This window comes from Mustela nigripes, chromosome 16, assembly GCF_022355385.1.
Source record: "Mustela nigripes isolate SB6536 chromosome 16, MUSNIG.SB6536, whole genome shotgun sequence".
Taxonomy (NCBI): Eukaryota; Metazoa; Chordata; class Mammalia; order Carnivora; family Mustelidae; genus Mustela; species Mustela nigripes.
The window spans coordinates 49,145,820-49,170,751 of NC_081572.1; the positions used below are offsets into that span (position 1 = coordinate 49,145,820).

Below are 24,932 nucleotides of genomic sequence, written 5' to 3' on the forward strand. Positions count from 1 at the left end.
GCTTTGGAGGGGGGCGCCGCGGGGCTGGGAGAGCGCGGGGGCGGGGCCTTAGTGCCTGACAGGCGCGAGGCGGGCTCCGCGAGTCCCGGGCAGTGGGCGCGGCTTGCGTCTGGACAGGCGGCGGGAGGGACCCGGCTCTCGCCTGGGGGGCACCGAGCCGGAGTGGGCCCGGGTTTCCCGGGTGGAAGGCGGGGCTTGACAGACAGAGGAGGAGCCGGATTTGGGGCCAGCAGGGGCGAGGCCTGTGCTTGACAGGCAGGGCAGGTCGGTGTTTGATAGGCAGGGGACGGGCCCCGGAGACGGACGGGCCAGTCGGCGTGCAGGGGCGGGGCTTACGTCGGCGCCGTCCGGCCGGGGCCCCCGCGGCGCTGCCCAGTCTGGCTCCGGCACCGCCCGTCCTGGACGTGTATTTGCCGCCGCCGTCGCCGCCGCCGCCTCTGCTCCGCCGCCGCCTGCCCGCAGCCATGAGCGCTCTCCGCCCGGGTAGAGCCCGCCGACCTCTAGATTAGTTCTGCCGCCGCCCCTGGACCCGCCTGCACCATGGAATCGCCCGCCTCCAGTCAGCCCGCCAGCATGCCCCAGACCAAAGGTAGGAACGCCTGATAGGGAGCGCAGCTTGGACACCCCCCCCCCCCCCCAGCCCCACCGCCGCGCGCCCATTCGGGCCTGGACTGCGGACCCCGACTTCGGTCTGTGTGATCCCATTTCAGGCCGTCCCGGACGGAGGCAGCATTCCGGTCCAGAATCCCTCCCTCTTCGGGTCTCCGTCTCAGCCTAGACCTCACCTGGGACCTCACCTGGACCCCAGCTGAGGCCTTGGAACAGCTCTCGGGCCCGCATTCAGGCTAGGATCTCGTTGTGATGACCCCGCTCCAGATCAGAAACCTCACTCTGACCTCCTCATTTAGGCCTTAACTGCCCCTAGAACAGGAACTCTCCCAACCTGGTCCCTCAGTTGGATCCAGGTGGGATTCACTCTGATCTGCACCCCGCCCCCACTTCCACTCCCTGGTCCCAGGGCTGTATCCACTCTGAGATTTAAAGGACTCCCCATCCGAGCCCCAGCAGTGCTGCCCTGCTGGGGAATCTCACTGTAACCCCCTCCTACCCCCCCATGTGGGTGCCCTGGCTATACTCCAGCTAAGAACTCGCTCCTCTCCCCCAACTCTGTCCATCCTTGTAGGCTCCTCATTGCTCCTTCCCTGGCGGGCCTGTGGCCTGCAGCCTGGTCCCCAGGAACCTCTCTTGGCCTCCCACCCCACCCTAACACACGGCCCCCCTCTCCATCAGCTTCTCCTTGTCTCGACTTGCAAGCTTCTCTCTGCACTTGGAGAGCTCACTGCCTTTTGCTCTCCTGTATCTCCAGGGTTAATCCGCACCGGGTTTGTCCCTGCTGCCTCTGGGTTCAGGGCCGCCGCTAGGCCAGGGTGCTGGCTGTGCAATCGGCTCACTCTTGTTTCTCCAAGTAGCCGGCCTTCCTGGAAATTTTTGTGAGGTGGCGGCTGCGGCGGCAAGGCAGCAGGATTTGTCATGCGGGGCGGGGGTGGGGGGGGTGAAACTTGGAGGGTGAAAGGGGGATTTTGTGTGTGTGTGTGTGTGTGTGTGTGTGTGTGCGCGCGCGCACGGAAGAGGGAAGGATGTTTTTGGCATGTTCAAGCCTCAGCAGGCTAAGGCTGTGTGAGATTTCCAAACCGGACATAGCTGTAATGAATGGGCTGCCTCGTTGCTCTCTAAATCTGCTGCTGCCTCACACTGGCAGCAGGAGTATCTCTGGACCTCAGTTTCCTTGTCTGTAAAATGGGAGTAATCACACACCCCTTGTGTCGTTTTCTGGGTGTGATACGATGCAGCAAATCCTGAAGAGCTTCCAGCAGGCATGGGTGAGGAGGGGAGGAGTGCAGCAGGGCACCTGGCACACAGTAGGTGCTGAGGCAGGCACAGTTGCCCACACCTTGTTACCGTTTTCCTTGTTGGGAAGGCCTCAGCATGTGGGGTCAAGGCCTTGCCTCTGTCTGGGTTGCAGCTGCATATAGTGAGGTGGAGAAAGGTAACAGATGTCACTCAGTGGGCCTCTGCTCAGGAGCTGATCCTACCTCTTTTTCTCTGGAGGAGCCCAGGCACCGGGAGGGCCTGTGGGGTCCTGGGGAGGGTGTGGGTCCATTTCTGCCCCTGTGGCCAGCAGCTGCGGTGGCTGGGGGCCAGAGCCCGGCCGGCCCGGTGGGCAGGGTAATTACGTCTTACGTAAGTGGGAGGCCGGATCCCTGACCATTGCCCAACCACTGTGAGTAACTCAGGAGGCACTCAAGGGGGGAGGCGGCTAGGGAGGGACTTGCACTGCACAGACCTCGTGGAGCTTGGGAGCTGGGAAATCATATGCTTCTCCATTCTGGAGAACCAGGAAATCAGACACTTCTTTTCTCCAGCTTGGGGTCTGTGCCTGGCTTGGTCAGTGCTGTGGGACTTAGGACAGGTCCCTCAGCTTCATTGGGCCACAGTGTTTTCACGGGCAGAAGGAAGAGGATGGAAGCGGTGTTTGTCTTCGAATGCTCTTTCAGCTTTTCCAGGCAGGCAATACCTCAACCAATAAAAGTTGGAGTTGTAGAGTTGTGAAGGGAGAGGGGTCCTAGGTGTGAAGGGAAAAGGGAATTTGGGGAGGCACTGTTTGATTCCCATGTGCTGTGTGACTTGAGTCCTGGTGTTGCAGTCTCTGAGCCTCTGCAGAGAGAGAACCAAGGTGAATTTCCAGTTTGTGGGTCCAGGTAATAGATGGTGTTGGTGGGTTAGATGGAGATTCAGGAGCCTCTGCAAGGCTCAGGGACCTCATCTGCCTCTTTGGGGTCTGTGGAAGGATATGGTGGGGAGCCATAATACCTCCTCATTAAAATCCTGAGACTTGTCACTTATCAAGCTTTTTTTCATGTTCCATGTTCTCTCCCATTCATTCCTCCCAGCCCCATTTATAGATGGGGAAACTGAGGCTCAGAGGTGGTTAGTGCCTTGCCTAGGGCTCATACAGTTGTGACAGGTGCAGCTAGGGCTCTGTCCACGACTGTATATCTCCAGAGGTCTCCCCAGTGCTCCTTTATGTTCCATTCTGTGCTGAGTTGGTGGGACCCACCCTCCCTGCACCCCATCATCCTAGCTGTTGGGATGCTCTGTTATGCCTTGAATCTGGGTCCTCTCCAGGGCTAGCCTGACCTGGCGCAGGGCCTGAGCTGGAGGTGATGCCTCTTGTGTGCACAGCCCTTTACAGTTGGGACATTTTATATTCATTCAGCCTGACCCATCTGACAGATGAAAAACTGGGGCCAGACAGGGGGAGTGGCTGGACTGAGTCCACAGAGCTGGGATTCTTAGCGGGGGCCCTCCCCATCCTGGGCCCAGCATCATGCTCTTCTCCACCTTCTCAGAGGAATCTGAACAAAACAGGGCGTGGTTGGTACTTGACCTTACCTTTGAGCTTCAGCTTTGAGCTTCCTGCCTCACAGCTGGTGTCCTGCTCTGTGCTCCATGCCACAGGCCTGGGGAGTTTTCCATGAGTCTTTGAGGCCCCAGGTCCCTCAGCCCTGCAGGTTTTCCCCCAGCCTCCTTGCCCACATGCCTTCTTCGGAGTCAGAGGCCAATGGCAGCTGGCGCTGGGGCCAGTGGTCAGGGGCACATTTGCTCGGCATGGTTTGGGTCTGCTGCTTCAAGCCACATGTGTCCTTGGGGGTACCGTATGCATCCTGTCACCGCGCTCACTGCACTGTGAGTGCCGCCCATGCAAACGTGTCATGGTTGATCTTCACATGGCTCCCGCTGCCCAGTGGGGACACTGAGGCTTCAGGAGCATTGTCTGTATCCTGGCCCTGCCTGCTGTGACTACTGTCCCCCCCTCAACCCCCCCGTCCAGTCCCGTTCCTGCTGTCGGAAAGACTGGAGGGTGACACCTTGGGGACTTCCCCCACCCCTGATGTGACGCACAGGAAACTCTCTATCAGCCAGCCCATGGCTCCAGGCCTGAAAGGAGCAAAGTTCTCAGTTGCCTGTGTGGGGAGAAAGCTGGGGCAGCAGGAGGCTTCCGGTGGGTGAGTCAGCGGGCACTGGGTGCTGACTCACCCGCCGGGCATGCCAGCCCAACTGGCTGCTGCTTAAAGGGGCGATGCCTGCTGACTGGTGGGTTGGGAGGGGGGCTATGAGCCCCGGCCTTGCAGGTCAGCATAGAGTCCTCAGATGGGCATCAGAGGTGGCCCCCTTCCTGGACCTCAGACTAGGTTGGGACCTCTGGGCAGGCCTTCCCCGGCTCTGCTCCCGCCCCGCCCAGGAACTTCCTCTGTTAGGCAAGAGCCCTGCTTCCTCTTGTTCACAGAACAGAAGCAGGTGGTGGTGGCCATGCACCGCCCTTGCCTAGGGAATCCTCTGGTCTGCTGGGGGCTCTGGGAGGTTGGGGAGGAGAGGTGGTATGGGGTCGGCCTGAGCTCCTGGGGTGGAGAGGTGACCATGGTCCAATTTCAGGGCAGGCTCTTTTGCTATGTGATGTTGGCAAAGTTACATTCACTGCGCTCTGTGAATGATTGCAGTGCCCTGGGCATGGCGCACCTATCCCATGAGAGGCCTCAGCTTCCTCATCTGCAGACTGGGAATAGGGACTTTTCCTGCCTGTCTGGCTGGCAGCCACAAAGATGGATGCAGACAGCCTCCTTCCAGTCTTGCTAAGTGTTAGGTTGTAGGCCGGCCAGATTGGCCTCAGTCCCCAAAGAACCTCAGCTAGACAGGAAGGAGGTGCAGGGAGTAGACAGGCCTGTGTTCAAATTTTGACCCCCTTCACTGCTTCCTGACTTCCTCTTGTGCCCTCTCTGACCTTCGGTCTCCTTTTCTGTAACGTGGGAGTGAACACTCCTCCCTTGCAGGGTGGTGGTAGAGATTGGAGACAGTGTCTGTCTAATGTGTGGCATCTGTTATTATGTTCTCATTGTTATGGTCATGGCTGGTTATTTGGCGATGGGTGAGTAAATAGAACCCTGGACTCTGGAGATGGGCTTGTAAGTCCTGTGACACGAGGACTCTGACGCTGGCTGCAGGGTCCTGCAGGGTCCTGTAGGGTCCTGTAATGCCAGCTACAAGGTACCAGGCTCTTTCCCCACTGGTCCACAGCTGGAGCTGGGGCCTCCCATTGCCTCTTGGGCCTTCCTGGGGAGGCCTGTGGGGAACAGAGGGGACTGGGGCAGGCCTCTTTGCAGGTCTGCTCTCCTGAGCACAGGGGAGTGTGGGGTGGGGAATCAGGAGGACAGGTCAGTCCCTCAGTTGGTAGAACTTCACATGTCAGGTATGGTGCTGGCTGTGGGGATATTGGGGTGAGCAAGGAGCACCCTGACTCTCAAAGAACTCTGCCTAAGGAGCAGGAAGAGGTTTTGGAATCCAGATCCAAGGTCAGGTATGTCCGTGGATGGGGGTCAGGTGAGAGGGAGCAGTTGGGTTGTGGGTCCAGGCTGGGTGCAGGGCCTTGGCAGCCATGCAGAGTATTGTCAGGGTCTCAGGTGGGGTCCTCTGTGTCTCTGTTTGTCCCAGAGGAAGAACGCTGGGGGTGGCACAGAAGACGCCGTGCACAGAGCCCTACCCCCCGGCCAGATGGGGTGATGAGGCAGGCCTTGAGCTCAGCTCCTGAGGTTGGGGTTTACAGCCCTCTGGGGACCATCCTTCTCCACATGGCCCACAGGAGTCAGGCTTGCTTGCTCGGCTCGGCTGCTTCTGTCCATGCCCTCCCTAGCACTGAGCATGGAAACCCAAAAAAGCTTCATATAAAAGGCATGAAGAACTTACAGGGCTGGGCAGTGGCAGCCTGGTAGGTTGCCTGCAGCTCACAGACAGCAAGCCTGGGAGCTGTGTCCAACTTGGGAGAGGGTCATCAGGCTCACCCTGAAGGGCTATTGTCCCACTTTCCCTCCTGAGAGGTCCCTGTCACCTCTCCCTGCCCCGAGGGTCCCTTTCTGGGGTGTCACAGCTGATCTGGCATTCCAGGGGCTGTCCTGGCTTCTCTGCCCTTCTCCCAACTGGTGCCCTGCTCCTGGGCGGCTCAGCATTGACCCTGTTGACGCCTCCGGGCTGAACCCCAACCTGGCAGGTGGGGTCTTCCATTCGTTTTAAACTTTTCAATTGAAGTATATCACAGACCCCAAAAACATATATAAAATGTACCTCTGTATTTTAATGAGTAAAAATAAAATGAAATCTGTGTAGCCAACACCCAGCTAAAGAAATCGAACATAACTGTACCCCAAAGCCCCTCCCAGAATTGTGCCTCCCTAACAACTGCCCTGACTTTTGTATTAAACTTTTTTAAAAGATTTTATTTGAGATAGGGGGAGTGAGGAGAGTGAGAAAGCACAAGCACAGGGAAGGAGCAAAGGGAGAGGAAGAGGCTGACTCCCTGCCAAGCAGGGAGCTCGATGTGGGATTCGATCCCAGGACCCTGGGACCATGACCTGAGCTGAAGGCAGATGCTTCACCGACTGAGCCACCCAGGCGTCCCTGTATCAATCACTTCTTTATTGTTTTTTGAAATTGAGTTCTAATGTACGAGGGGCATAGTGACGCTCACCATCCTTCAGAAGGGGGTCTACACTGCTGTGGTGGTGGGGAGAGGCTGCAGCCAGCTGGCTGGGTTCACGGCCATCTCCTGCACTCACAAGCTGTGGGGCCTCAGTCTGTATGATGGGAACGATCCTAGAACCTTAACGGCAGGGTCACGGCGAGGCCTCAGTGCACTGGTGTATGCAAGGGCTGAGTATGGGGCCGGCCCAGAGCTAGTGTGGCTGAGTGTGGACTTGTTACTTCATGTGGGTCTGAAACTCCTGGGCTGACTGTGCGGGGCTCAGCCAGTGTAAGGGGAACCTGGTAGCTCTTGACTTTCCTCCTCCGCGTCACTGTGCTATTGCCACCATCTAGGATCATGAAAGCCAGTGGGTGGGAGGTGACCTGGGAGGGGCCTTGGGTGTCAGGGGAGATGTGGAGAGCTGAGGAGCGTTTCTGTGCGCCACTAAGTAGGGGCTGGCGGTCGGAGGCCTGCCCGAGACTGCTGTGGGTGTGGGGCGGGGGGATGTTCTCTGCCCTCCCTGTCCTTCAGTGTCTGTGTCTTGGTCTTCCACTTCACTTCCTGCCTCCATACTAGTGGCACAGCATGCTCTGGCCCGTCTGCCTGGGGCAGACCCTGGGGTGGTGCGGCGGGGACCCTTGCTGGGTGAGCCTGTGCGCGCTCCCGGGGGGAGGGGCTGCTTCGAGGCCCAGCTCTGTGCCACCTCCCTCTGTGACCTCCTGGGTGAGTGTTCTCATCTGAACGGAGGGAATGAAACACCTCTGCTGTTGAGAGTGGGGAGTGATGTGATCTCTCCAGTTCAGGGACGCCTTGTGTGCTCATTTAATGCTGAATTAGAACCTGAGCTACGTATTGGCATTTTTACCATCAAGAATACATTTTAGGTTTTCTACACAGTGAACCCATGTTTTATAAGATTTTGTTTCGATGCCAATGATAATAAAAGCAAGAATGGCCTTTGTTAAGGAAAGGGGCTTTTACCATATTGCAGGAGCAGGCGTGTGGGGCCCGGCAGTGCCTCCTGGTGGCCTGGGTGACCTCCCAGTGGCCCCAAGTGGTGACCTGTGAGAACTTAGCCCACTAGCCTGAGCAAGAGGAGTATCCCATCTCCCCGAGGCCCTGGGAAGGTTAGATGTCACTCCAGGAATATTCCTCCCTAGGCATAGGCTCTTGAAGCCCGGGATCTGCAGTCTGGGGGTTCACTTGGCAGTCTGGGGCCCAACTTGGCAATGGAAGGCCTTGCGGCCAGGGTGGCCACTGATCCGACCCGTTTTGTGCCAGACACTTCCTGCGCAATGTCTCATTCAGCTGTTGTGGTTACCCAACAACATGGGGTGTCGTCAGCTCTCCGTCTGACAAGTATACTCGCCTCGAGGGGGGAGTGACTTGTCCAAGGTCACACAGGTCTGTCTGAGGTCTGTTTTAATAACCCCTGACTCTGGCTCACCTGTCCTGGAGATCAAGGTCATTGAACTCCCCAGGACATCTGAGAGGAAACAGGCTCAGGGAGGAGGTGTGCTTGCCGGTGGTCACACAGCAGCTCAGCAGCTCAGGTCTCCTGGTACCATAGCCTGTCCTTCTGCACTCACTGCCTATTGGCCTCTACCATCGTGGTGTGGCAGATGGTCTCGTGGCTGCAGATGAGGTGTGTGGAGCCAGGATCAGGGGGCCTGAGAGGTTGGGGTCTGTGTTTGAGTGCCGGCATGGGACTCTGCGCAAGTCTCCAGGTCCCTGGCCTGCAAGTCTGCAGTGGTTGGCCTCTGGGGCACCATCCAGGGCTGAGCATCCCCCAGGAAGGATGCCAGCGAGCCTGGCTCCCCGTTTCACAGGGAGGAGGAGCCTGAGGCCCAGACCTGCAGCGGCCCCAGGCACAAGTTTCCACAGGGCTTCTTTCTTCCTTGTTCTTGCATTTAAATTCCTTCCATGGAACTAGCTGACACTGCATGTGGTTAGGAAAATCTCAAAGGTGCAGGAAGGTGGTCTGTTGATCCTTGGACTCCTCTGTGAGGAGACCGATGTTCTCTCTCTCTTGAAATCTGCACGCCACCTCCTGCGTGGAGAGTGCTTAGCATGTCACCCTGCCCAGGGGCCCGCTGGACCCTTGCTGGTTCCCGGGGTGGTCTCTTTGTTTTACAAACCCTGCCTCAGTGCCATCCTCTGGAGAGTGGAGAGCCTGTTGTCCCCACTGCCTGGGGCTGCTGCAGTGGTCCACGGAGACAGGAGACGGGATCCGAGGCTTAGCACTGGCCAGGCACACGACAGGTGCTCAGAGATGTTGGCGGTGCTATGTTCTCTCTCTCTCTGGCGGGAGTTCCCCGAGGTGGGCTTCCTGGGTCGGTGGGTGCTTCGATAGGGCCGAGGTGTCTTCACATTGGTGGCCCTGTGAGCTCACACAAGTACTGGCCCCATGGGGCCAGACTCTGTGCCTCGGGGTCCCGCACCCCAGCTAGGAGTGGGCCTCCCACCCCACACCCTCCAGTCGTGTTACCCCCCACCCCCCACCTTGTGCGTTTCTCCCCTGCGCCTGACCCTCTTGGCGCTAGAACTTTCCTCCTCCTCGCCTGCTGTGTGTCGGCCTCAGCTCAGATCCCACCTCAGAAAGGTCCCCGTCCCTGGCTTATAAACATTACACCCACGGGGCTTTGTCTGTTACTTGCTGGTGGTCCTGGCTTTCCCGTCAGCCCTGGGTTTGGCCCTGGTTCATTCTTGGCCGTTGGGGCTGGGGGTGCGCTGGGAGCTGTGGAGCAGCATCTCCGGCCCTGGCCCCCTGGGTACCAGTGGCATTGCCAACAGTCATTGTCGCTTGTCCGAGGTGGGAGCCCAACAGTGGTGGGGGGCGGGCAGGGGCCTGGCTGCTCATTGTCCAAGGGGCGTGCACTGGTGGGGGGCGGGCAGGTGCAGAGTCCTCCCCTCCTGCTCTGTGGATGAGGAAGACCCTGAGAGGTGGAGGGAAGGGGGTCGTCAAGGGCCTCAGATGCCAGGGCCTGCCCTGGGGGGCCAGCACTCAGCCGGAGAGAGGGCAGGGCCAGGGGGTTGAGGGGCCCCCACCTGTAACCTGTTGCTCACCTGTGGGGTGGAGCCCACAGCGCCCTTGGCAGGTGCCACATGCTTGGTGTTCGGTAAGTAACAGAGCCCTTTATCTGCTCTAGGATCTTGGGGACAGGGCGCCGCAGTGCTAGGGATCCAGCTGGCCCCCTGCCTGGGGGAGGCAGGTCTGTTCTCGCTCCCCACCAACACTTGGTGGCGGTGGCCCCTGAAAGCTTCCCAGAGGCCTCCTGTGGGAGGGATGCCACGGGGTGGAGACTCCAGCCTCAGACATATGTAGGCCTGAGCACCCAGCCCTGCCATTCGGCTCACTGTCTCTGAGCCTCAGTGGTACTGTCTGTGAACTGGGTGCCCTGAGCGCTTCACCTGGACTCGAGCACAGACCAGCAGCTGGGGCTGGTGTAAGGTCTGCAATGTTCGGAGATCACTGGGGTCAAGTGGGGGTCTGGGCTTTGGCTCATGAGAGCCCCCGACACCAGCTGTGTGTTAGCTGCCTGTGTGGCAGGAGTAGCTGGGACCAGTTGATCTTTCTCTGAGGGACCTGCATAGGATAGAGGCGACGAGCCAAGTTCGGCAGGGGCTGGGAGGGGGCATGGCAGCCTGGGGCCGTCTGGCCTCCCACATCTGCAGGGCTGGCCCAGACACTCAGGGCCTAGGACTTCTCTAGTGGACAGCTTACCAAGCAACCAAAATACCCCAAAGGTGTGTGGGGGGGTAATAAATTGGGAGCAGTTGGTGTTGCTTTTGTCATTGGAAATCAGGGGTTGCGACCCAACATGACGACATGTGGGGGGCTCCCTGTGTGTGTGAAGGCCCCCGCAGCGTCTGTGGTGAGGGACGCACCACCCCTCCCCCTCCCACCGTGGACGGACCCTGAGAGCAGGTGGTACTGTCCAGTCTGTTTCCCCTCTCCCCGAGGCCTCAGGGTAGGGTTGACACAGGGGGTGGGGAGACCCCTCTCTCAGGCTTTCTGTTGATATTTGGTCTTTGGAGCTACACAGACCTGTCTTTGTGTCTGCTCCCTACCAAACACTCACTGTGTCACCGTGGTCAAGCCACACCTCTTCTCTGATCCCCTTGGTACCACAGGTACAAGAAAACACTTTCCTGTACAGAGCGGCTATCTGGGGCTGAGGGCCTAGTGTTATTTGGGGTCCTCCGGGTTTCCAGATGGCTCCGTCTAATCTTTGCCTGTCAGGCACCACCGCAGCGTGGCCCTGATAACTTCGGAGGACACGCCTGGTAACCCGAGGCTCACCGTGGGCCCATTATCCCCATTGCACAGTTGATCTCTGACACCCAGAGAAGTTAAGGCACTTGCTTGAGGGCATACAGCTAGGAAGAGGCAGAGCTGCAACTTGAACCCAGGCTGCCCGACTCGAGTCAGTGCCCATAAATGTTTTCTTAGCTGCCCCTGAAGTAGTGACTATAGAACCATGACTTGTGAGACGTGACAGAAGCGAAGCCAGTGGGACACAGTGAGAGGCAGGGACAAGGAGCTTAGCTGGAGTGATCAGGAAAGCCGCTTTGACTAGGCGAAAGGTGAGGATCATATACCAGCAGGGATGGAGCTGCAGGGAAGAGCGCTCTAGGCAGAGGGAACAGAATGTGCAAAGGCACTGCGACGGAAGAGAAGGCGGCTCATTTAAGGAATGGTGAGTGGGAGGAGATGAGAGCAGGGCCAGGCAGAGGTAGGAGTTGTGGGAGTCCGGGGTGCCTCTCTTTGTGGTCTTCTCCTGTCGGTCAGTAGCCGAATTCCTTATTCTCTGCCTGTGGTGGTGTTGAGAGGTTGGAGAGGGCCGAGGACACACAGAAGCCTGGCACTGTGCCCACCGGTGCCAGAGGCCCCGCAGGCTGAGGCTGGCAGGCTTGTTGTGGTTTGCTGGTGGCTGCCCGTGAACCTTTGTTTGTTGTGGTGACGGTCGTCATATCGGGCCCACACCTGGGCAGCCCTGGGCCGCCTGGCCATCTGGGCCCAGCACTGACGTGAATGGCAGACAGTGGCGGTGGCTGGTGGCCTGTGGCCCGTTCCTGAGCTGTCTCCAAGATGGCCTCACCCACTCCCTCTGACAGCTGGGGAGCTGCTGCACGGAGCCCATGTCCCTGGCAGGCAGATAGGTGAGAAGGCCAGGACCCTACTCCTTCTTCCCACCCAGCCCATGTGCTTGGAGCAGCCTGTGTCCTGCCCCAAGCCCAGAAGGAGGAGCATGTGGGAGATCTCATGTACTGAGGGCCTTGTTCCTCTTTCACCCACCTGGCCTGGCCACACGCATAGAGGCTCCCTTGACTACTAGGGAAACTGAGGCCTGGTGAAAAGGGGCCCGTCTCATGACATTTGCAGATCCTAGGGTGGGAGATGGGTGTGCAGGTTAGGGCCAGAGAAAGGTTAGGGAAGGCCAAGAGCAGGTAGTGTGGGGGGATGTGCTGTGAGCCCCAGGAGACCCCCTAGTGGATTGTTTTGTTGTTGGTGGTGGTGGTGTTGTTTTTTAGGGTTTTATTTATTTATTTGACAGAGGGAAGGAGAGAGATCACATGACCACACACGCAGGGGGAGCAGCACAGGGAGAGAGAGAAGCAGGCTGCCTGCTGAGCAGGGAGCCCGATGTGGGGCTCAGTCCCAGGACCCTGGGATCATGACCTGAGCTGAAGACAGACACTTTTAACGACTGAGCCACCCAGGCACTCCTGGATTGTTCATTTTTTAACATAAAATATTTTACTTTCTGGTTACAAAAAGCTTCAAGTGAAGAGTAAAAGCTCCCCATAATTCTCATTACATAGGGTGGCTTTTTTCCAGCTTTGTGCAGAGGCTTGTAATAACTGTAGTGACCTGTCGTGGGCCATCGTATAGGGCTATCTGCTGTGCCCCAAGCCTGTGCCGAGCACCTCATAGATGATCCCACCCTGCAGGGTGGCATGCGCTTACCAGAGTGCTGCTTCGAAGATAGAGGACTTGAGGGGCCGAGAGAAGGGTACCATGCCAGGTCTCATCAGGGGTCGAAGCTGGACTAGCTCAGGCTGCTGCATGTCACATGCAGCGTTAGCAATGCTGGCCTGGCCAGTAGCCTCCTCAGGCCTTAGGGCCTGCAGCCCAGGGCCCCTGCCCCCACCACCAGGGGTCAGTGATGACTTAGTCTGACCCAGGGGCAGCACGGATGTGGCCTTAGGAACCCACGGGCCTGGATACCTTGCCTTTTCTGTTTTCTTCTTGTCATGCAGAATGTGCAGGGCCCTGGGAAACCCAGGGAAGCGTCTGGGTCCCTGTTCAGCAGATGTCACAGAGCTCTCTGTGGGGAGTACAGGAGGCCCGTCCCTCCTCCTACAGGGAGAAGCTCCCAGCAGGAGAGGGCGCCAGGAGTGGCTGACCTGGCCCAGTGCAGTCTCCGAGTCACCAGATCTGGAAGCATCTCCCCCTGAGTCACCATGCAGCATCTTAGTTCCCTCCAGTAAAATAAGGCTAAGAACTCCCTCCAGGGTTGTTGAAACATCTGGAATAGATGGGAAGGGCCATTTGTGTGGCCAGCAGGCTGTTGCTGGAGGAGAGAGAGACCCACTATGCCCCTGAGAGCTGGCCACGTTGTCTTATCTGTAAAATGGGATGAAAACACCTCACACAAGGGCACCTGAGTGGTGTGGTCGGTTAAGCGTTTGACTCTTGCTTTCAGCTCAGGTCACGATCTTGGGGTTGTGAGATTGAGCCCCAGGTCGGTTCTGCGCTCAGTAGTACTTGGGATTCTATCTCTTTCTCTCTCACTCTGCTTGTCCCCCCTTGTGTGTGCACACTCTCTCTCTTTCAAATAAATAAATCTTTAAAAAATCCAAACGATGGCCACATGCCTCACACGGGAGCTCATGATTACGCAGCTGGTCTGCCCCGGCACCGGGCGAGCGGTGGTGGCGCCCAGTGGGTATTATGTGTGGAAACTTGTTTTGTGCGGCCCCTGGGTTGTTCCCGGACAGGCCTGGGCTTGGGGGCAAGTCGTGCTGATGCCAACAAGGTGCTGTTCTAAGTTCTCTAAAGATCACTACCATGTAGGTAGTGATCATTTGTCTGATTGAGGATACGGGGGCTCAGAGAAGACTGGGGACTTGTCGAAGGTCTCTAAGGGGCAAAGGTGGGATTTGAATTTGGGACAGAGAAAGCGTATGATTCGACGACAGACGTACTCCAAGAGCTGGGGCCAGCGTGGGGAGAGCAGGGCTCCCACTGGCTCTGGGGTCGAGGACAGTGCCATTGCAGCCCTGACTTGGCAGTGGGCATGAGGGCACCTGGATCAGGCCCTTGGGCTGCCAAGGGCTAGGCAGACCTCCCTCAGAGCAGGCATCTGAGGCCTTGGGCGGCTTCTGTGGGGAGGAGGTGCCTGCCTACACCAGCCCCAGGGCTCAGCCCACCCACCCCCATGCAGATCCAGGACTCTCTTCCCACCAGGGCTCTTCTGTGGCAAGTCATCTAGCTCTGAGGACAGCTGGGGCCAGGCCTCATCTCCCCAGCAGCAACAACAACTCTATCCCATCCCCTGACGGTGGTGTCAGGCCCTGCCTGGCTGCTGGGTCCAAGTATGTGGGCCTCCAGGCCAGGGGCACATGGGGCACTGAGGCCATGCAGCGGGATGTGGTGGAAGCTGGATGTGAACCCAGTTCAGAGGTGGCTTCCGGGGCTTGTGCTTCCCAGTGTGCCGTGCATGCTCATGGCCGGTGGTGCGGGGCCCCGGGCAGCTCCCACTTCCTTCATCAGGGGCGGTGCGTGAGGTGGGCGGGGAAGGCAGAGCACATAACAGGGCTATGCCTGGGAGGTGGGAAGGACACTCCCGCAGGAGCTGGCAAGTGGTCTGCGTGGTTTTGGGGACTTAGGGTCACGTGCCACCTCTGCCACCTGCATTCTCAGTGGCCTGGGAAAGTCACTTCCTCCTCTGGACAGTGGAGCTCCAGTCCTGGTGGCTAAGAGCCAGGGCCATGGACTCAAGCCAGCCTCGGTCTTCCCCCGTGGGTCTGGATGTGTCCCGCCCTTGCTCTCCTGCCTGTAAGGTGCCATGGTGGCCTCTCTGGAGGGCGGCCCCCACGGAAGCTCCCTCCACCGTGCCCAGCGCCGCCGTGTCCAGCGCTCCGGAATGTGCACTCCGCTAGCACGGCTGCACGCTGGGCTCCTGGCCACCACTCTCAGCCAGCCCAGGAGCCATGGGCATGCGGTCTTGGAGAGGCGCAGCCCCTCTCCCGTCCTTAGGAGACTGCCTGGTGCCCTGGGAGGGAAGTGCCTTCCGGCAGTGCTCCTGGAAGGGAAGGCAAAGGCGAGAACTTTGGGGGAGGGGGCGGCAAGCAATAGGCAGCAGGCTTCGGTCAGTAGCTCCCCAGCCTGCATCTGGTCCAGACTTCCCAGCCGCCCCTGAGAGGGGCCTCTGCGGTCCCGATGACAGATGGGGAAAGGGAAGCTCTGAAGAGGGGCGGGCAGCAGAGCTGGGACCTGAGAGGAGCTCTGTCTGCCTCTGAGGCTTTCCAGCTAGGTTAGCGCCACAAGTGGGAGCAGGAGCTGGGTCAGTTTGCTAGCACCTCGGGCTGGGGGCTGCCAGATGCTTCCTGCCTGATGGTCCCAGAGGCCAGGAGTTCCTCAAGGTGCTAGTGGGCTGGTTCCCTCTGAGGCTGTGACGGAGGGGCCCGTTCCAGGCCTTTCTCCTAGCTTCTGGATTCCTTAGGGATTCCCTGGCTTGCAGATGGCCATCTTCCCCTGTGTCTCCTTACATTCTCCTCCATCTGTGCGTATCTGTCTCTGTGTGTCCAGCTTTCTCCTTTTCTAAAGCCACCAGTCCTGCTGGACTAGAGCCCACCCTCATGACCTCATTTTTAACTTGATCATCCCTGTAAAGAACCCATCTCCAAACAGGGTAACACCCTGAGCTACCAGGGCTTAGGACTTCAACACATGGGGTTTCTAGGGGCACAGTTCAGTCCTTACCAGGCACTTAGGATGCAGGGCTTTTGCAGGGGGTGGGAGCACAGGCCCTGGCGAGCACTTTGGCTGCTGGGACGTGGCCCTACTCCCTCGGGGGGTGCCCAGTGGTAGCCTGGTGTGTGCCCCAGGGGGGCAGATCTGTGATGGAGTGAGCTTCCTTGGAGGTGTGCTCTGGAGACATCTTGGGTGGCTGTCGGGTGACTGCCCGAGGCCGGCTTCCGGGAGGCCCTGTGGGGCTGGAGCCAGAGATGTCCCTGTGCCCAGAGATGTCCCTGCGCCCAGAGGCACCAGGCCCCTCAGAGCACTGCCCACACTGACTGATCCTCAGCATCTGTAACTGTGCTCGGGGCCTCTGAGGGCAGGGGGCCTGAATCATCTCTGTCCCCAGGTCTGTCCCCAGGGGATGTTGACAGACTGAGCGTTGACCAGGTGCCTCACCTCTTTGTTTTAGGGAAGGCCAAAAGGAAGAAGGACTTACGGATATCCTGCATGTCCAAGCCGCTCGTGCCCAACCCCACGTGAGTCTGTCTCAGTTTCTCCGCTGGCTCAGCCTAGAGAGGCTTCCTGGAAGGGGTCGAAAGGAGGGGAGCAGGCAGGGGACAGCGTGGCCCAGAGAGCACCTCCTATGAACTAGGCCCTGGGGGCGTGGCCATGGGGGCTCACAGGTGTCACACGTCCATTCTGCATCCCCTTCTCGCCCACCTTGGGGATGGAAGGGTGAGGCTCTGGCCATGTCTGTGTGACCACGCCTTGTATGTGACACCGCGGGTGCCTGATGACAGACTGGGTGCCGTGAGGAACACCACGGCCCGCAAGCTGCCTCCCGGGCACAGGACGCGTCTTGGGCTCATAGGCCAGGCTGGTTTGCTCCTTCTCTCAGGCAAGGATATGCTGCTTTCTGAGGCTCATGGGGTCCTGCTTTTCCCCCCACAGACCCCCCCGGAACCTTGACTCCCGGACCTTCATTACCATTGGAGACAGGGTAGGTGCCGGCTGCACACCTGGGGCGGGGACTTCATGGGTTGGAACCTCAGCGTTTGCATCTGACAAGTGGGCATAAGCTGACCCTGTAGGGCCACTGGGAGGTGGCTGTGGGCGGTGGGCAGAACTGGGCTTTGGAGAGGAACCTCACTCCCCAGACGTTAGCTCTTTGGTCCTGGGCTGCCCACCCTTAGACCCTCTCACCTGGAATGGGGAGAGTTGGCCTGCCTCATAGGGCTGGAGAGCCAGAGCTGTCATGAAGTTTCCTGATCTCAGAGTTGGGGTCCTGGGGCTACCAGTGCTCATGTCACCTGTGGGAATGGTGCATCAAACATGGGGACTCCTGGCTCTAGCCTCAGAAGCAGCACCAGGTGTGTGCCTTGCACACACACCTGCTGATGGCTTGCTCCCCAGCGATTGAGATCCTGGCTGGAGACTGTGGTTCCCCCACAGGCAGAGACCCACTGTGGAGGCCTCTCCATGGCTGACAGCCCCCCCCCCCTCTCCTCGCACCAAGGCTCATTCCCTCCTGACACTTGTCAGTGGGTGACGTTTAGCTTTCTCATCTGCCGGACAGCAGAGGGCATGAGGGAGAGCAGGAGGCCCAGGGCCATACTGCCTGCTGTGAAAGCAAGAGCTTCGCTCTGTTCTTTCTGTCTCTAGTGCCTGTAACCAGAATGTGCACATAGTGGGGACTCCACAAATACCGGGTGAATGAATGATTCCGTCCCAACCCCTGAGTAGGGTGGGGAGCAAGAGGGAAAGGGCCTCTCTGGAGCTCCCTGTGCCAACTGGGGGCGTTTTATAGGCGGTCATATTTATGCCATGTGATCGTCTTGAACACTGCTGTACCCATTTTACAGAGAGCGGTGTGAGTCTGAGAGGTGGTGTGACTTGGCCCAGGTCACACAGCAGAGGGTGGTTGGTGTAAGATTTGAGCTCAGATCTAACTGACTGGCTGTTTCCTCTCTGTTGCCCCTGCGCTCTCCTGACTTGTGGCCTCTCTTTTTTCTGTCCCCCAAGAACTTCGAGGTGGAGGCCGATGACCTGGTGACCATCTCGGAGCTGGGCCGCGGAGCCTATGGGGTGGTGGAGAAGGTGCGGCACGCCCAGAGTGGCACCATCATGGCCGTCAAGGTATGCAAGGGCTCCACTTCATCCTGCCCCACGCAGCCCGGGAGCTTGGGGACACTTGGGGGGCTTCCTGGAGGAGGCACAGGGGCTGAGCCTATAGTATGGCCCATCGGTACCCCTTGGAGCGCCTAGTCCTCCTGCGAGGGATAGGGGGTGGTTGCCCTCTGCCGCATGGCCCCTGACCGTAGCCCTCTGTCCTGCAGCGGATCCGGGCCACCGTGAACTCACAGGAGCAGAAGCGTCTGCTCATGGACTTGGACATCAACATGCGCACAGTCGACTGCTTCTACACCGTCACCTTCTACGGGGCCCTCTTCAGAGAGGTGCGGCCCTGGTGCGTGGGAGGGTGGGAGGTGGGGGCTGGGCCGCAGGGAGGAGCACAGGCCGCCCCACCCTACCTTCCCTCTGCACACCTACCCCCCTCAGTCTGGCTGCCCCACTGTCTGCTGTTGCTCACTCGGGGACCCCAGGAGACGTTTGCCAAGCGCCGCTGTGTGCCAGGTGCTGGGCACCGAGGGAGTGAGACCACACGTGCAGGGTTCTTGAGAGCTTTTTCCCAGGACCCACGCTGCCAGTGACCCTGTTTCCTGCCTCGGTTTCCTTGTCTATGAAATGAGGCCAGTGATTGTATCCACTTCCCAAGGTCACGTGAAGATACAATGATGTGACCCAGGGCCTGGCACTCAGTCGGTCTTGGGGGTCACCTGCTTGCTTCTCTGGCGTCCAGGCTGGCATGGTGGGGTTCTGAGCAGGGGCAGCCAAGGAGGTGTGCAAGGGTCTGGTTCTTGGTCTGTGGGCAGCACTGGTTGTGGGATGAGAGAGCAATCGGGAGTGATGCCAGGCAGTGTGGCTTGCTGCAGCTGAAGGATGGCCTTCTGCTAGATGCTCCTTGAGCATCTACCAGGTCCCAAAGTGTGCCCAGTCCGTGCCTCCTCACCCTTAGCTCATGTGCTAAGCACCTGGTGTGTGCCAGGGGCAGGCTGCCGGTCCCCTTGCTGCGGGGGGGCAAGACACAAACCTGCGCCTCGCTGCATGCTGGGTCAGAGTCGGCAGGGAGGCACCTGGGCCTACAGGTACCCCACGGAGATGCTGTACCCAGCCTTCATAGAAGACTGTCCTGAAGGATGAGCGTTTGTGGCAGAGCTGGCAGTGAGGGAGGCTGGGCTTTGCAGGAGAAGAAGGGAAGCATCCTTCAAGGCTAGAGCTAGGATGACCCGTGCGTTTTGGGGGCCATAGCGGCTGAGGTGAGGTTGGTCTGCAGGGCTGGGGCATGGAGCTGTGCTGCAGCTGGCCTGAGAGCCCCCATGTGGAGGGACACAATTGGGTGTGTGTTTTAGTTACTTCTTTCTGGAAACTGCCATGGACTTCAGAATCAGAGGGAGGAGACCAGAGGCAGCAGAGCTGGTAAGGCTGGCTGGCGTACCACTCACTAGGGTAGACAAGCAGGGAAGGCGGAGAAGCGGAAGTTGGAAGATTGCAGAATAGGAAGAGCTGGGAGCAGGCAGGTGTGTTTGTGGGGAGGCCTGAGCAGCGCCAGAGGGTCAGGCCCGTGCTGACATGGCCCTAGCGCAGGCTGTCCAGATACCGGCACCACCTGCACTGACCCGGGCTCACCTCCAGCTGTCCTTCCACAGGGAGATGTGTGGATCTGCATGGAGCTCATGGACACATCCCTGGACAAGTTCTACCGGAAGGTGCTCGAAAAGAACATGACCATTCCAGAGGACATTCTGGGGGAAATTGCTGTGTCTGTAAGTGACCTTGCTCTTGGGAGGGGTTGGGGGATTCAGGTCCATAGGCAGGGGCCCCAGCCCTGTGCAAGCAGGCACAAAGCCCAGCCTCATGGTGAGAGCTTGGGCACAGCTGGGTCCCCAGTGGGGCCCTGAACCTGGGCGACTGCCCTCCAGGGACCCAGTTCTCCCAGAGCCTTCTTGCTGAGGAGACCCCAGAGCCTGGGGCTCCCAGAACCACACAGATTTGGCAGATCTTAGGTTTCTAGTGTTTTTTTTTTTTTTTTTTTTTTTTAAGATTTTATTTGTCCGAGAGAGAGAGAGAATGAGAGAGAGCAAGCATGAGAGGGGGAAGGTCGAGGGAGAAGCAGACCCCATGCTGAGCAGGGAGCCAGATGCGGGACTCGATCCCGGGACTCCAGGATCATGACTTGAGTTGAAGGCACTCGCTCAACCAACTGAGCCACCCAGATGCCTGGGCTTCTAGTTTTTGTGTACCCACTCCAGAGATTTCTACACCATTTTTTAAAAAAAGACTTAGTACTTAAAACTTCCTTATGCCAGAAATGCCCTAAAACAGCTCACAGAGGTACAAACTAAACTGGGGGGAAGCGTAGCATCCACCGCTTGAGGTCAGGTATGTCTGGAGGAAAGTAGCCAAGCTGGGCTTGAGCGTCTGGCAGCCAAAGGGAAAAAGGAAACGGGATCAGTTATAGTGGTGCCTCTCGGTCCTCACTGCACGTGGAGCATTGAAAACACACCGTGCCAGAGTATCGAGTTAGGGTCTTTGGGGTAATCGTCAAGGGTTCCCCACTGTGTGTTCTGGAGGGGAATGGCTCAAGCACATGGGCCTCTGGCTCTGCTGAAGGAGAGGAACCAGGGATGCTGAGGAAGAGCTGGGGTTTGCCCAAGAGCCTGCTAGGGGTAGTGACAGCCCCTTGGAGGGGTCACAAGCCTGGGACTCTGCAAGATCTTGGGTACATCATTTTCCTGGTAAAGGCTGGGGCCTGAGACACTGGCCCACTCGGGTGGGAGGGAGAAAAGCAAGAGGCCGGGTATGTCTGCACCGGGATGAGCACGACACTAGGGTCAAAGCTGGGATGCAGGCAAGAGCCTGGGACAGTGGGCGGGGGAGGGCAGGGGTGCATCTGTGGCAGAGGGAGACAGGTAGACATGAGTAGGGGGTCTTACTGCTGTGTCGTGGTTAACAGAACCAGGAGTAACAGCAGCCTTGTCTTTCCTCCTCCTGCCCCCAGATCGTGAGGGCACTGGAGCATCTGCACAGCAAGCTGTCCGTGATCCACAGAGGTCAGTCTCTGCCGCGGCCCCACCGGGGGTGGGGTGGGGTGGGGTGGGCGCCTGTGGGCTGCTCAGAGGCAAGGGCTTGCCCAGTCCTGCAAGGAGCGGGGACCTCTCCCCTTTCTCCAGATGAGCTGCCTGAGGTGATAGGTAGCGAGGTGCCCTTTGGGATCCTGATTGAGCCTGCTTCCCAGTCCAGGCCACTGTCACTTCTCCAAGCCATTGTCTTCCGGTCCCACCACACTGGACCCAGCTGCACGCCCCCCGTCCACTCTTCCAAGCCCTTAGGTTTGCTGGTGCTTGGAGCAAGAATTGGACTTCGGTCCTGGGAACACTGACGGGATTTGTTTCGACATAGCGTTGACATATCGTGAAATGCACAGATCCGTAGTTAACACCTGATGAGTCTATTCAGAATTTACGTCCACATAACCTGGCCCTTTTCAAGATGCAGGATGTTTGCACCTTCTATCCCACTCCAGAAAGTTCTCTGGGCCTTTCTTGGTCAGTCCCTGCCCCTATATCCCCCCTTTGCCTCTCATCTGGTTTCCCCCACGGTATATGGGTTTTACTTGTTCTTGAACTTCATGTAAATGGATTCGCGTGGCCTTTCTCCAGCCTCTGGCACTCAGCCTAATGTTTGTGAGGCTCAGCGGGGTCGTGTAGGTCGTAGTTCCTTCTTTCTCATTCTGAGTAGTTCACTTACCCGGATGTCCCACTTCTCTCAAAGCTCATTAGACCAAGGCCGCTTCAACTCTTGGCGGTTCCCCCAGCCCCTGTTCCCCCCACCCCCAACCACTGTTGGCAGCTCAGTGTGGAACCTGCTGGTCCTTTTCCTGTGCATTTCTGTGCTTCTGCATGTCGCTATAGGAAAGCATGGAGGTTGCATGTGTGCTGCATGTGCTTTTGCTGGAAGATTCCCTGCTGTGTGGCCTGTATCCTACTCAGCATGGACCCCTGACCTGTGTTTATGCTTCTACCCTGTGCCTCCTGGCCGAACCTCCCATTCTCTCAGCGTGGATGCTGGTTGGCTTCTGGGTTCTCCACCGGTCAGTGGCACCACCCCCCGCCAGAGCCCCAGCATGGGAGCATCCCGGAGCTGGAGGTTCTGCCAGGAAACAGGCCAGGTGCCCCCTCTGGACATTGTGTCCGAGTGCTGATGGTGGGTGCAAAAATGAGGTCCTGGTAGAAACTCCCTTTCTTCCCCCTTGTGACTGGTGGCCAGAGCATGTTCTGGCTGTGCTGCTTTGTGGCCTTGGGCTGGAACAGCACCTCTTGGAGCCTTGTCCCTCATCCACTCCCTGGGCCCTTGTATCATCTGCCCCGTGGGTGGTGGCGGTGTTGGAGGAGCCTGTTGGCCTCTGGCAGTGCCCCACAACCCCAGAAGATGAAAAAGGGGTGTTCTATCCCTGGCAGATGTGAAGCCGTCCAATGTCCTCATCAACAAGGAGGGTCACGTGAAGATGTGTGACTTTGGGATTAGTGGCTACTTGGTGGATTCTGTGGCCAAGACGCTGGACGCCGGCTGCAAACCCTACATGGCTGTGAGTGCTCCCGCTAGAGGTTCAGGAGAGAGGTGCCTGCAAGATCAGGGTTGGGTCCTGTCCTCTGTCTGTTGGGGACAGGGCTGTCCTGAGGCCCTGCATTTCCTGCCACAGCAGGGGTGATCTGTAACCCAGCCTGACCAGCAGCCCCGCTTTACCCCTGGTATTAGCGGTGTCCCAGATGCCCTTTTAGATGATAAAAGTTTCCGTGACCTGTAGGATTTGTGTAGGTCCCAGCCCTGTCCCACAGGCCTGAGGGTGCTCCCCCTTCCTGGGGCAGGGGTGGCTGTGAGGCACAAGGTTTAGGCCTTTGCCATAAGACCCTAGCCCTCGTTGGCCTCAGTTTTCTCCCTTGCTCTGTGGGGGGTGGGAGAGAAGGATTAGCACTGACCCTTCTGGTTGGGGTGGGGGAGGGAGGATCTAGCGGAGGGAGCCTTGGGTGTCCCCTTTCTGGCCCCTCACCATGAGGTGGGTGTTCAGGCCTCACTGGTCCCTTACAGCCTGAGAGAATCAATCCGGAGCTGAACCAGAAGGGCTACAATGTCAAGTCCGATGTCTGGAGCCTCGGCATCACCATGGTAACTGCTTGCAGCAGGGCCCCACCTTTGCTGGTCTGGGGAGGGGGCCTGGGGGTGCCATGGCCCTCCGGGAGCTTTTGATGGGCCCATCCAATAGTTTAGGCCTGGAAAAAAGGGTTGGCTTCACAATCTGAGAAGAGAACATGCCATCAAAAATTATCATATATCTAGGGGAACATCTGCAGTGATGTTAGCCCTTTCCAGCGGCGAGTGGTGTCCTTCATGAAAGTTCGCGACAGCTTATGGTAACCTATCAGACCTTCCCCAGAGCTCGTGGCACTTGTTGAGAAATCACAGCCAATTCCGAATTAAGTGAGCTCCTGGTACACAAATGATTTAAAAAGCAAAATGGCAAAATTCTTAAGAAAATTATTTTCTCACAGCAAGAAGTTTGTTGCTTGTGAGGTCCTGGCGCATTTCCTGGAGTGTGGTGGGATGGGGTGGATGGGTTGTCAGTCCTGGGGCTGTGGGGGTAGGAGGGGTGAGGGCGGGTCCCCAGCCCTTAGCTCAGCTGGGATGGCTACATCTGAGGTCCAGGAGGAGGGCTGGGCCATTGTGCCTCTTGTTCTTTCTAGAACCGCCCAGTGAACGCCTGTTTCTGCCTGAGTCAGGGCTTGGCTCAGGTCTGGGTCAAGGTTTATTTAGATACCAATATAGAAAGCCTATTTTGGTACCCATGTGGAGACCAGAATGCGGGCTCCCCAACCCGGGGTACATGGGAAAACGTTGTCAAAATGGCCCCAGTGTGCATTGAGCTTGCTGGGGGGGTCATCGGCCTCCATCCCCATCCCAACCATTGGCGCTAATGGGAAGTGTCCACAGTGTGGTTGTTTCCATGGTCATCACCCTCCCTGTCCCAGGCCCCTTGGGCCTCCAGGTGTTGGGGGCGGGGCACAATCAGTAATCCAAAACCAAACCAGTATAACACCTAGTGGGAAGGGGTGTGGAGGGAGAGACTCAGGGGCGGCAGAAGAGCAGCACAAGCTTCTGAAGCAGTAGGGGAGGGCCCTGCAGGACTTTGGGGGCAAAGGCCCTGAGGTGGGGGGTGCTGCCTGAAGTGAGCCTGGAGGGTCAGATTCAAGAGGAGGTCAGAGAAGGGGTGCGGGGCAGTTTAGGGTCAACGTAGATGTTTTGGATCTTACTGATAATGAGTTTCATTATCCTCACTGCCTTCCTCATTGTGTGACTGTCACCCTGTAAGCAGTGCCTGTGCCCACTGACTGGGAAGGGACCCAAAGCAAAATCATATTGTCAGAGACACGGAATTGGGAGATACCTTCCATTTTTCCATTGAGTACTGCAGACTCAATCCTTTTTCAAGTAAATGGTTTTTTTTTTTTTTGAAGCAGAGAGGAATGTTTGAAGGCTAGAGGTGCACGGTCTACCTGCAGATAAGAGTCTCCCAACTCCTCAGTTAAAAAATCAGAGCAAATTCTGGCTGGATTTCCAGATGACACAGGGCTGGTTGGATGTTAGAGACCCCCCACTCATGACCGCTTGACACACATACACCCCTGCACCCCTCCATCTCTTCCTCCCATCCATCTGTCTGTCGTGACTGGGGACCCACCACATCCCAGTGACGGTCTCAGGTGTTGGTGGAAGTCGGGCAGGGTATGCTAAGTGCGTATTTCAGGTAGCAGGAGCTGCGTCACTAAGTGCTCCAGAACCTAGTGCCAGAAACCGGCGACAGTTCCTTGTTTCCCAGGCTTCTGCAGTGTGGGCTGGACTAGCTGGGCAGTACTTCCATGCCGTCTGGCTCTGGCTGGGGTCAGGGCTGGGCTGGAAAGTCCGGGGAGGCTTAGCAGATGTAGGGCCACTACGTGACTGCCTCGGCCATTTGCTTGCTGGGTTCCAGGGTAGCTGATGTCCCCTGCGATGGCTGGCTTCCTTGAAAGAGAGACTCTGTCCTGCCTGTCCCAGGATGGGCACTGTGTCGCTTTTGCCTCATTCTGTTGCTCAGAGCGTCCCAGGCCAGGCCAGGGTCAAGGGGAAGTAGAGTCCATGTCTGGAGGGGGGACTAGCTTGCACAAATGGGAGAAGCTGCACTGGTAGCTTAGGAACCTGACTGCCCCAGTAGAGGTTAGGTTTGTCCCCAGAAGTTAT

The 24,932-nt window shown here is 58.1% G+C and overlaps 1 protein-coding gene across 1 annotated transcript in view; it reads left to right on the forward strand.

Annotated features, from left to right (window-relative positions):
- Window positions 1-301: 301 nt before the first annotated feature.
- Window positions 302-24,932, forward strand: part of MAP2K3 (mitogen-activated protein kinase kinase 3) — a 29,403-nt gene continuing 4,772 nt past the window's right edge. Inside the window, exons 1-9 of the mRNA XM_059381120.1 lie at window positions 302-589; window positions 16,012-16,078; window positions 16,494-16,542; window positions 17,565-17,678; window positions 17,879-17,998; window positions 19,310-19,426; window positions 20,662-20,713; window positions 22,121-22,248; window positions 22,749-22,826. Of these exons, the coding sequence (XP_059237103.1) occupies window positions 541-589; window positions 16,012-16,078; window positions 16,494-16,542; window positions 17,565-17,678; window positions 17,879-17,998; window positions 19,310-19,426; window positions 20,662-20,713; window positions 22,121-22,248; window positions 22,749-22,826 (774 nt within the window). The 5' untranslated portion in view covers window positions 302-540. The remainder of the gene's footprint in view (window positions 590-16,011; window positions 16,079-16,493; window positions 16,543-17,564; window positions 17,679-17,878; window positions 17,999-19,309; window positions 19,427-20,661; window positions 20,714-22,120; window positions 22,249-22,748; window positions 22,827-24,932) is intronic.